The sequence below is a fragment of the Rhinolophus ferrumequinum genome, chromosome 9 (genome assembly GCF_004115265.2).
Source record: "Rhinolophus ferrumequinum isolate MPI-CBG mRhiFer1 chromosome 9, mRhiFer1_v1.p, whole genome shotgun sequence".
Taxonomy (NCBI): domain Eukaryota; kingdom Metazoa; phylum Chordata; class Mammalia; order Chiroptera; family Rhinolophidae; genus Rhinolophus; species Rhinolophus ferrumequinum.
In genome coordinates this window covers 57,706,335-57,718,593 of record NC_046292.1, presented here as the reverse complement: position 1 = coordinate 57,718,593, position 12,259 = coordinate 57,706,335, and the positions used below count along the sequence as shown (strand labels likewise).

Genomic DNA, 12,259 nt, shown 5'->3' with positions numbered 1-12,259 from the left:
AAATTCTTAGAGTTCTGTTAAAATAACATTGCTTACTTTTTAAAGTATAGATGTATATGAGATAAAATTAAAAAAAAAATTTTTTAACATAAGGATTTGTTCAACTCTGCTGTCTTTTCTGTTATCAAGGATTTTAAAATACCCAGTAACACAACATTAAAAACTCCTCTGGTTGCTGTATTTGATGATCTGGATATAGAAGTGGAAGAAGAAGATAAATTTAAGGCAAGAGGTAAATAATTCTCCTGTATAACCTTCTTTATATGGTTCTATCCATTTCTTTAGTGAATGTAATGTGAAAATTTCAAAATCTAGAGGTGAAAGGAACTCTATAGGTGATAATTACAAAAAAAGAATTCTGAAATTTGGCCTAGTAAAATTGTATTTGCAAAACAAGCAAACTGACAACTTTGAGTGATGTGTGGTTTCTCTGCCATCACTTTACTAAAGCCCACAATTTTTGGTATAAACTATCTGTATAAGTAAAGTTAGAATTTTAATCCTTTAAGTGTAAATTTAAATAACTATCCAAAACGTAACACTTTGGTATAAGTCTGACCCTCTATGTTGTTCAAGTTGTTTTTTGTATTTCCTTAATGTATTTTATATTTTCTTAACATAGTTGGGGATCCATAATACTATACATAATTATGTATTCAGTAAACACTTATAAAATTGAGTCATTGCATTATTAAATGATGACATAACTTACTATTTGTCTTAATAGGTCTTACAGGTTTGAAAAATATTGGAAATACTTGTTATATGAATGCAGCTTTGCAAGCTCTTTCTAATTGGTAAGTAGACAAATTAATTTTGTTTTGTTTGTATAGCTTTTTAAACTTACTCTTTGAGCAGAAAACCATGCTGCTGTAGTCTCAAAAACAAAGGAGCAATGAGAGGAGAAAAGAAATACATATTAACAGTAATATGGAAAAGAGTTAACAATTCAGTTCTTTTGGCCAACAGGATTCCATAAATCCTTGGCTGTACTTCCCCCTCTCCCACTTCAACACATAGTAAACCACCCCCCCACACCAATTTCTGAAATGCCCCCATTAAGAAAATTATATGGATTAACTAAAACTAAGTATGTAAATGTTCCTGGAAAAGTTATTTCCCCTTTCTTGTTGAGTAACTCTTAAGATAGAGTAGGCAAGATACTGGGTTGAGACATAATCCATTGTCCCAGTGCATTTACTCTGTTAATGCCTCTAGTTTCCTAAGACTGCTGGTCCTGGCCTAGATCCTAGATAGTCATATATCTTTGAGCAAGTTACTTGTTTTTACATCTAGAAAATGAGCTTAAATTAATTCTTCAAATCACTTTTAGTTCAGAGATCTTATGAAAATATTTCATATTTTTCTGTAGAGTCTTTAATAAGACATTCAGATTTTCTTTTATTCTTAAGCACAGTCCTATGAAGTGGAGGTGGGATGAAATGATCTGTATGTGTCTGCTAGGCCCACCTGAGCTAATGTAGTTTAAGGTCAATGTTTCCTTACTGATTTTCTGTCTGGATGATCTATCCATTGTTGAAAGTGGGGAATTGAAACCCTCTACTATTATTGTAGAGCTGTCTGTTTATCACTTCAGATTTTTCAGTATTTGCTTTACGTATTTAGGTGCTCCTGTATTGGGTACATAAATGTTTACAGATGTTATCCTCTTGATGAAATGACCCCTTTATCATTAGATAAGGTGTGATTAAAAAAATACGGTGAATGTTTAAATTAAAAAAATTTTATACAGTAAAGGACACGTTAATATCGCTCAAAATACACCCTCCCCTCACTTCAAACACTCCCCATCATTCTTGCCACTTTCTGAAGCAGTTTTGGAAGTCCTCTTTTGTGAGTGTGTTTGGTTGTGCTGTTGTGGCTGCCTTGATGTCCTGAATCAATTCAAAACATTTACCTTTCATGGTCATTTTGACTTTGGGGGAGAGCCAGAAGTCACACAGCGCCAGATCTGGTGAATAAGGTGGATGAGCTTAATGTTTTTATTTAACAGAAATCGCTGTACCAGAAGCTATGTGTGACACGGAGCGTTGTCATGATGGAGGATGAAACCATTTGCCCATTTCATGTTAATGGCATTGTTCGTGATCCATGATTTACGGCACACTTTAAAACACACCTTCTCTCAACCGTAGCTCACACCCAACTGACTGCACCAAACAAGTTGAAACGTGTCACACACTGTTACTAAGGTTCCATGCTCAGCTTCCCGTATTGAAGATCCTGCCTTTCCATTGGATGGCAGTCGGCAGCAGCATTCACTGTATTTTTTTTTTTTTATCACACCTCGTATAATGACCTTCTTTATCTTGTTACAGCTTTTGAGTTAAAGACTGTTTTGTCTAATATAAGTATAGCCGGCTACCCATGTTGTTCTCTTTTGGTTTTCACTTGCATGGAAGCCAGTTTATCACAAGCCAGGATTTGGCCCTTTGCCCCATCAGTTTTCTATAACTGAATAGATTCATGGAAGTTCTCATAAGCTAATCAAGCTCATAAAAGACTATGTTGTTTTACAAGTTGTTAACTCAAGCCACTGAATGGATAGTAGTACCACTTACTGGGATGTGGAAGCTTGGAGGAACAGCAGATTCACTTGAGTTAAATTAAAAGTTAAATTTTCAGCATATTGAATTTGAGATGCCCAAGATAGCCATCAGTTTGGGCATTTGATATAAATTTGAGGTTTAGATGAGATGGTTGACTTTGTAAATTTCACTGTCATTGGCATATGTGAAAATTTAAGGTCACCCAGGGAAAAAAGTATGTAGGGAAGAGAGGAAAGGTCATAGGATCAAGTCCTGAGGAATTCTGGTATTTAGATATCTGGTAAGAGCAGAAAGAATAAAGAGGGGAAGAATTGTCAGAGAGTTAAAGAAGAAAAGTAGAACAGTACATTACATTGGTTAAGAGAAGGTTGCTGAAGAATGAGAGGGTAAGTCACCTGTGACAAATGCTATTGAGAGAGAAGTGAAAGATATTAACTGGATCTGGCAGCACTGAGGACTCTGATATGGTGGAGTCAAATGTGATATGAATGGGTTGAGTGAGAATATGAAGAAACGAATGTGAAACTCAAAGAGCAAAGAAATAATACAGGGCTTTATGTACTGTTAATTCATTGAATAACTAGAAGGCAATCAGTATTAAACGTGATTCTACACTAACATTTTTCTTTTTTTTAAATTAGCCCACCTTTGACACAGTTTTTTCTTGATTGTGGAGGACTAGCTCGAACAGATAAAAAACCAGCCATTTGTAAAAGTTATCTCAAACTGATGACAGAACTGTGGCATAAAAGCAGGTGTGTACTTAATAAATTTGTTTTCTTTATTATGTGTTTAAATAAATATCATAAGTATTAGAAGAATGCAGGTACATTTATAGAGCTGAAAAATGTAGAAGAGACAGATTTGATACTAGTTTACTTTGGGGTATGTTGTATTTGATACTGAACATCCAAATGAAGCATCTGGACTGGGGTACAGTGTTAAATTGCTGAAACTTTTGAGTTGTTTTTTTTTTTCTTAACATGAAAGGTTGGTTTTATAGGAGACTCTAGGTCATATAGCATTCTCACTGATAATGTGACCACATCTGAACTCAAAATGTTCAAAAATAGAAAAATTCTATACATATGTATGTGTGTGTGTGTGTGTGTGTGTATATATATATGGTGTAATACAAATATTTTTTTCTATCCTTTAATTTCCAAAGTATGCTCATTCATATTTGACTGATAGGAAAGAACATTCTTTTATGATAGGACAAGAGTTATTCTGGTTACACAAAAACAGATGGAAAATATTGTTAAGAGACTTCCTTACCTGAAATTACAAGACTAAGTGTGTGTGCATATATATTTTTAATCCCTTTATTCCCATTCCATCCTTTTGACTGAAATGTATTCATTTATTTGCCTTTCTTATAGTCCCCTCTCTGTGAAAAAGGCATCACTGTCTAGTCACCTCGGCCAAATCTCCTCCTTCACCCTACCCCACCTCTAGTCATCAAGTGCTAACAAGACATCTTCCTAAATCTCCCTGGAATTGAAAGCGTGCATGCAAAGTTTGATATCTAGACTTTATTCCTGGCAATTCCTTTAAGAACGTAACTGGATTTTTCTCACCTGCTGAATCATGATGATTAGTCTTGATTTCATATACCAGCCTGTATTGAATGTAATCCAGATCAGAGTCAGCTTTCTGGAACGTGAATTCCAGCTTATTGACCTCCTCCTCCATGTTGAGTACTTCAGAACCTGAGTTTTAATGCAAGAGTAGGCATTCTCACAATGCTAAAATTAGACCATAGATACCTGTGCAGATGTTCATTTTTCTGCTTATGTTTATTTGCTCTAAAGTGTAGCTTTGGGACAATAATTGTTTGCTGTAATAGTTTACTAATTTTGTGTTAAAACTGTTCAGAAAATTGCTTTTACCATTAGTCCTTTTTTAATTAATTAATTAATTAATTAATTAATTATTTTATTGAGGAATAGTATGTTTCTCCAGGGCCCATCAGCTCGAAGTCAAGTCGTTCGTTGTCCTTCAATCTAGTTGTGGAGAGCGCAGCTCAGCTCCAAGTCCAGTCGCCGTTTTTCAATCTTAGTTGCAGGGGGCGTAGCCCACCATCCTATACATGAATTGAACCGGCAACACTGCTGAGAGCCCACACTCTAACCAACTGAGCCATCCGGCCACCCCCATTCGTCCTTTTTAATGGTTCCTAAGAACTGCCCAGCCTTACCTCTAAGAAAACAATCACCAAAGCTATCTTTATTTACTTTTTTTTAAACTTCACTTTTATGTAAGTCTTTGAGATCTTAATGATTTGTAATGTAAATATTTCAGTAGTTTTTCAAGTTTTAACATGTATAAGTGCCTTCGTTTTATTTGCGATACTTGACTCCCTACTGAGATTATTTCTTAAGTTAAACAAAAATTTGTTGTTACTGTCATTTTAATATGCCAGGAAAAGAGGATGGTTTTAATCAGTTCTTTTGGGGTGTGAAATACATGTCATTCACATCCCTAACATCAAAGAGACAGAATCCTCCGTTGTCATTTATCCCTGTTGGGTATCATCCAGTGTTGCCACAGGCTCTCTCAGTTCCTTTCTGCATAGCTAGAACTAGCTCTTAACTCCTATGTTTAAGCTTCTTTGTCCTGAAACTCGACTTTAAACTTAATATTCCTGGAAGTTTACTAAACATCAGAAGTGTCATAGTACAAAATTCTAAATACATTTGGTTTACTTTTCATTTTTGTTTCCATGGGTATTTCATGACTGGTTTTAAAATTTTATTTAGTGTACTACGTACATTTATTTATCTTAATTATCCCAGGAATTTTAAGTAATTAGAAATATTTTTGAAAAATCATATAGTAGAGCATGATCATTTCATTAGGGAGGAGAACAATAAAGTATAGCTTAAATATTAGTGATAAGCTGTTCTGACAAGAATGTGAAACAATAGTTGGCAATTTTGAATGATTTTTTGAAACACAAACACTTTCCAGTTTAACACCTGGAAGTCTTGATGGCTGATTTCTAAAATAAAAACTGAAAATCATAAATTTGTCATTAAAAATGTTTTGTTCCTTAGGCCAGGATCTGTTGTACCTACTAATCTGTTTCAAGGAATTAAAACTGTAAATCCAACATTTCGAGGCTATTCTCAGCAGGTAAGTCTTCATTGCTTTTTATTCATAATATTAATTTGTAAAAAAATTTGAAAAATGCTGTTATGCATTATGTTATTATGTGGTCATTTATATTTCTTCTTTTATAATGTATTTGTCCATTTATTAATTATTTTTCACTCTTTGCATCTTTATTTACCAAGAATAATAACCCCTAATCTTATTTTTTCCTTATAATTTTCTACTTTTATTTTCATTTTATATTTTTCTAGAAATTTAAAATTTTGGGTTGGGAAAATACGTCAATATATTTCTCCTAGTGCTTTTAGTTTTGAAAAGTTCCACTTCCAGAGATAAATTTTCACCTATATTTTTTATATTTTATGCTTTCAATTTTTTAAAATTAATTCTTCAGCGTATCTTATTTATTGTAATATGATCCAAATTTTATTTTTACAAACAGCTGACAAATTGTACCAAACTACAGATTTAAGACTTTTCTTATCTAACTTAAAAAATTTATTCCTTATTAATTTTTGTGCTTACCTTAATATAGTATAAAATAGGGTCTCTTTCTGGGCTTTCCAATTCATTTCATTGACCTGTATTTTTTCATGTTAGTACAAATGGCAGTTTCAATTATTGTGGCTTTGTATACTATCTTTTAATATTAATACTTGGCCCTCACTTATTTTTCTTTTTCAAAATAATACTTATTTCCTGTTAATTTTTTCTGGTGCAAATTCCTGTATCACCAGAGACTGTGATTTGGTAGATGTAAGTTGGGGCCTAAAAATTTGTATTTTCAATAAGCATTTCAGGTTGATTGAAGATTTCTATTTGAGATATAGTACAAATTGGGTAAAGCTTTAATTTTAAGCCAGTCTTATAAAATATTTGAATTTAGGACATCTCTCTGAATCTTATTGTCACATGAGGCAAATCTGTGTTTTCTTTATACCTTAGTCCTCCACTTTTTAAAAATAACAGCACAACTAAAAGCTGACCTCCAGATCATTTTCAGTTTTTTAATTACTTTTGTTTTATTTACATCTTTTTAGAACTTGGGGCTTTCCATCCCTCTAATGTGTTATTTCCTCAGTATAATGCTACATGTTGAAAAATCAGTTGATAACCACACTTGGTATATTTTCCCTTATGTTCCTACATACGTACACATATTTTTAATGAAGTGTTAGTATCTGTGTTGCTTCTTCTGTATTAGGATGCTCAAGAATTCCTTCGTTGTTTAATGGATCTGCTTCATGAAGAATTGAAAGAACAAGTCATGGAGGTAGAAGAAGATCCTCAAATGATAACGACTGAGGAGACCATGGAAGAAGACAAGAGCCAATCAGATGTAGATTTTCAGTCCTGTGAATCTTGTAACAGCAGTGATAAAGCTGAAAATGACAGTGGCTCTAGAGGTTTTCCTGAAGATAATAATGAAACAACAATGTTAATTCAAGATGATGAGAACAACTCAGAGATGTCAAAAGATTGGCAGAAAGAGAAGATGTGCAATAAGATTAATAAAGTAAATTCTGAAGGAGAATTAGATAAAGATAGAGACTCTGTGTCTGAAGCAGTTGACTTCAACAACCAGGAAACTGTCAAAGTGCAGATACACAGCAGAGCTTCAGGTGACAATTTTAATAATTTGAAAATGATAGTGTTTCATTGGTAGGTAATGGGGATAAGATATCATATTTGTACTTAAGATTATACTTATAATTTCACCATTTTCAGATTTTTCAAAGGAGAAAATTAGCATGATGTGACTAAAACACATTTCTGATTTACATGTTAATCTTCACAGTTTAGCATAATAAAAATGAATAGAATGATTAATAGCTTTAGCTTAATTTTTGTGGGTAGTATATGACATAGTTCAGCCATAGTAATTTGAAGACATGGACAGTTAAATAGTTGTTATGTTTGGGCTTTCTAGTGGAGTTTAGCAATATTTGCATGTGAGTGTTAAGTTAATATCATTTTGAGTAGATTCTGTTGAGATCCTGGGAAATAGCAAAGTAATCCAGTTGCAGTTTTGTAAACTTATACACGATTAGATTTAGATTGCTGTCATTGGAGTCACATCAGCTATGGAATATTTGGTAAATGTTTTAGTGTAGGAGTTTATTGTGGTATTCAGTTCTCCAAAGCACATGAAATTAATCCATCAGAAGATCAAATTTCCTATCTTTAAATAAGTGGAAGACAAGCAACATAAAAAGTTTATTATCTTCTATAATTACTCAAAAGTGAGAACTACTAAATAATTTATTTAGGCATTTGAATGAACCCCAAATTCCCTTGAGGTAAAGGATGTTTCCTTAACCAAAGGAATACTTGTGGTTTAGCTGTGCATAAATGCGTTGTGGAAAACATGTCAGTCTCCTTAATTATACTGCCCTTATGTTTAGGAGTTTAGATGTGTTTAGAAGGTGTTTAGTCAATAAATATATGAGATGTCAGTATTGAAAGACTTAGCTTAGACTGCTGTCTAGCCCTTCCTTGTTCTTTAGCAGGTTTGTTCTTATACATAGTGACTAATTGGTGACCTACATCAGGGATCTGAGCTTTTACATTTTTTTAAAAACCTGATTAAAAAAATGTGACAAAGACCATATATGGCACACGAAACCTAAAATGTTTACTTTCTGATCTTTATAGGAAACATTTGCCAATGCCTGACCTAGATCATACTAACTTTATTCGCTTCAGAAAAGCCTACAGTCAGTCTCCTCTCTTCACTTCTCCTCTCTTCCCCCCCCAACATTATGCAGTCTACTTTCACTTATGGTGGAGATTGTGAGAAATGCCTATGTGAAAGTAGTAAGTCGTTTTGTTTTGCATTATTTGGAAAAATCCGTGGCATCATTCTGGTTCAGGGTCTCTTATGAACAATTTTCTTTAATCAAGCACTTAGCACAGTTCCTTGTCCTGGAATGCATGTTATATCCTGGGAAATCCAACAACAAACTATCAAGGTAGTGCTCACGGAGCTTACATTTTCTTGATTCGTAATTCCACAAAAGATCCTTTCCTGAGAAAGTGTGGTGTGTTTTCTTTTATCAGAGTAAGAATAAAATAATTAATGATTATTTTATGCCTGACTTTCTTAGATTTTGATTACTATGTTAGTTTGGGAAGATCATCTGTTTTTCTCCCACATTGTTTAAAAAGCTTTTTGAAAATTGTCCTAAATAGCTTTTTTAAAAAAGACTAAATTAGGATAAATACGTTCCTCTTTGGCTTTATACCTCCACTGCTCACTTCCTGAATTGTCTACAACAGTAATGTGTTACGAACATTAATTGGATTCCTAAGGGGGAAATCACTATTATTTTTCTTAAAAAGCACTTTTTCTAGTAAGTATGTCACCCAACATTTATTAATTTGAATTGTGTTCAAAATCTCAAATGAAGAAACCTTTAAAATAATTACCATTATTTGACAGATGGAATAATTTTACTATTTAAGGTAATAATACAAATTTTAAATATTACAGAATATATTACTGATGTCCATTTGAATGACCTGTCTACACCACAGATCCTTCCATCAAGTGAAGGTGTTAATCCACGTTTATCAGCACGCCCTCCTAAATCAGGCAATTTGTGGCCAGGATTGGCACCCACACCAAAAAAAGGTAGATGTTTCAGTTATTTGGGTTCCTTTGTTTTGATAATTTAAAGTGTTAATTATGAAATATTCATTGCTTTAAAATTGACAGCATAATTTTATACAACCATGATTTAGAAATTTTTTGTAGGTGTAGCACAAATTTACATACAGTAGAATTCACTCATGGTGTAGTTCTGAGTTTTAACACATGCATAGATTCTTATTACCACCACTACCACCACAAACAATATAGAATAGTTCCAACATCCCAAAGAATTCCTTCCTACTACCCCCCTTTGTAATCAGAACATTCCCCTACCCCCCTTTAAGCCCTGGCCCTATTCTTTATTCCTATTGTTTTTCTTTTTCCAGAATGTTATATGAATGGAATCTTACAGTATGTAGTCTTTAGAAGCAGGCTTCTTTTACTTAGTGTAATGCATTTGAGAGAACAGTCACGTTGTTGCATGTCTGAATAGTTCCTTGTTAATTACTGAGTAGTATTTCATTCTACTGTTTATTCATTCATTCATTGAAGCACATTTGAATTATTTCAGTTTTTGGCAATTATGAATAATGATGCTAGATATTTGTGTACAGGTTTCTTTATGAACATGTTTTCACTTGTGTAGAATAAAGACCTTGGGGGTTATTGAGTTTTATGTTAGTTTTATGCTAAATATTGTATGAAATTGTTTTCTAGAGTGGCTGTATCATTTTGCATTCCTACCAGCTATATATGACAGTCCCGGTATTATAAAATGTAAAACTATTAAACTCTTAAAAGAAAACTTAGGAGAAAGTCTTTATGACCTTGTGTTAGACAATAAAATTTTTTAAAGACATCAGCATGACCCATAAAAGAAAAAAATTTAAAACTTTCTTGGCAAATGACAGTGTTAAGAGAATGAAAAGATAAGATGGGTAGAAAATATTTGCAAATGACATAGTTGACTTGTATCTGGAACATATAAAGAATTCTAAAAACTTAATTATAGAATGATTTCTTCAAATATAACCTTACTTGGAATAAAAAACAAACAGGTAAAAGCAAAACTGTCCTGATTGAAGTCTAGATAGGGAGACCAAACCACTCCTATTTCATTTTGGTTTCTCTTTGATTTTTATTTTTAAGCAATATTCTTGAATGGTATTTTGACAAAGTTCTTCAGCATAGTAAATTTAACTGTTGAAGGTTCCAGAGAAAAATGCTAAAGGAACTACTTTGATTTTCAAAAATATTTTCTATACTTGTTTCTCAATCCTAGCTCAATCTGCATCATCCCCAAAGAGAAAAAAACAGCATAAGAAATACCGAAGTGTTATTTCAGACATATTTGATGGAACAATCATTAGTTCAGTGCAGTGTCTGACTTGTGACAGGGTGAGTATGAGAGAATGCTCTTTTTTAAAAAAGCTGACAAAATGTTATGAAAAGTTTAACTCCTCCTTGTTACTGATGATTATACATGTATATCTTGTGTTTAAATCAGTATAAATTGATTCTAGGAGTATAATTTGTTTTTTGGAAGTAATAGCAACATATTAAAGGATGAGTCTCGACTCATCATTGGGCAGGCATGCATTAGCAGGAAGAACTAACTTAGTTCTTCATCTCTGGTCACATCCAAAGGTTGTATGTTGCTCAGTAACAAGAATTGGTAATAAATGCACGTTCTCCTAAAGCTGATGCAATTAGTATGCTGGGAAACTGTTGGAATTCATAGGCACTAGGCTGTGAATGTACCTTCTTTCTACATTTGGTTGTATTGCTTGTAAATATTTTCCCATTATAAGATTGGGGCTCAGCTAATAAAGGCAGTGTCAGATTCATACACAAGAGCATACCTTAAAATTATCATGAGTTCTTTAATAAATAATACCTTTAAATCTCTGAGTTTCTTTGAGCTTTTCTTAAGAGCGGTTTTCCTTCAGTGCAGTAATGAATATAATTAATGAATATAAAATGACGTCTCTCAGAACCCAAAAGTAAGTTTTCAATTATTGTGTTAAAATGTTAAGTCAAATCTAAGGTCTTTCTACAGGGTCATTTTAATGTATGCTACTTTGGTACCGGATATTTAAATGGAATTATCCTGAAATGTTTTCAGCTGTTTAAAAATTATATGCTACGTTTTCCAGCTTTAAAAAAAAAATTAAAAACTATAGTGAGAGATAATTTCCAAAAATAAATGCAGTAGTGCTTGAGAGATTGGACCTCAAGCTACAGTGTCTAAATGTGAGGTATGCCTTTGTGCCACAGTGTCTTCGATTAATAAATAGTCTATGAGTAGTTATTCATAAGGTTTATGTGAAGATTAAATTTAGAACAGCACCTGGTACGGAGCAAGTGTTTTTGCTGTTTATATCACTATAAAGCAGTTTGATTTTTTTTGTTGTTTTTTGCTTGCTTTGATCTTTGAAGTCTAAAATTTATCCTCATAAATGTCGTGCTGGATTTTTTTCATCCCATTCTTAAAACACAAAACAATTTTAGGTGTCAGTAACCCTCGAGACCTTTCAAGATCTGTCTTTGCCAATTCCTGGCAAGGAAGACCTTGCTAAGCTGCATTCATCAAGTCATCCAACTTCCATAGTCAAAGCAGGATCATGTGGCGAAGCATATGCTCCACAAGGGTGGATAGCTTTTTTCATGGAATATGTGAAGAGGTATGTATGATTATTTTTTTATTAATTGATTGTTAAAACTGCTGTTTCTGCTGTACTGGCAGAACACTTCCTTTTTTTTTTCTGTCAATAATGTTTCAGGTTTGTTGTCTCATGTGTCCCTAGCTGGTTTTGGGGTCCAATAGTAACCTTGCAAGATTGTCTAGCTGCCTTCTTCGCAAGAGATGAACTAAAAGGTAAGAAATATGAAACAGTTTTCATCTATGGCTGAATTTTTGGGAGTGATATAAAATAAGAGTAGGACTAAATGTAAAACTTACTCATAAAAGCTTTTT

At 33.1% G+C, this 12,259-nt stretch overlaps 1 protein-coding gene across 3 annotated transcripts in view; it reads left to right on the top strand.

Annotated features, from left to right (window-relative positions):
- The window catches only part of USP33 (ubiquitin specific peptidase 33), a 56,013-nt gene that overhangs the window by 30,412 nt on the left and 13,342 nt on the right, over nt 1–12,259 (top strand). For 2 of the 3 annotated variants that reach the window (XM_033114042.1, XM_033114040.1), the window contains exons 6-14: nt 130–232; nt 728–797; nt 3,212–3,325; nt 5,630–5,708; nt 6,892–7,309; nt 9,181–9,321; nt 10,565–10,680; nt 11,794–11,966; nt 12,066–12,160. In XM_033114042.1, the coding sequence (XP_032969933.1) occupies nt 130–232; nt 728–797; nt 3,212–3,325; nt 5,630–5,708; nt 6,892–7,309; nt 9,181–9,321; nt 10,565–10,680; nt 11,794–11,966; nt 12,066–12,160 (1,309 nt within the window). The remainder of the gene's footprint in view (nt 1–129; nt 233–727; nt 798–3,211; nt 3,326–5,629; nt 5,709–6,891; nt 7,310–9,180; nt 9,322–10,564; nt 10,681–11,793; nt 11,967–12,065; nt 12,161–12,259) is intronic. The other variant, XM_033114041.1, reaches the window with a different exon arrangement.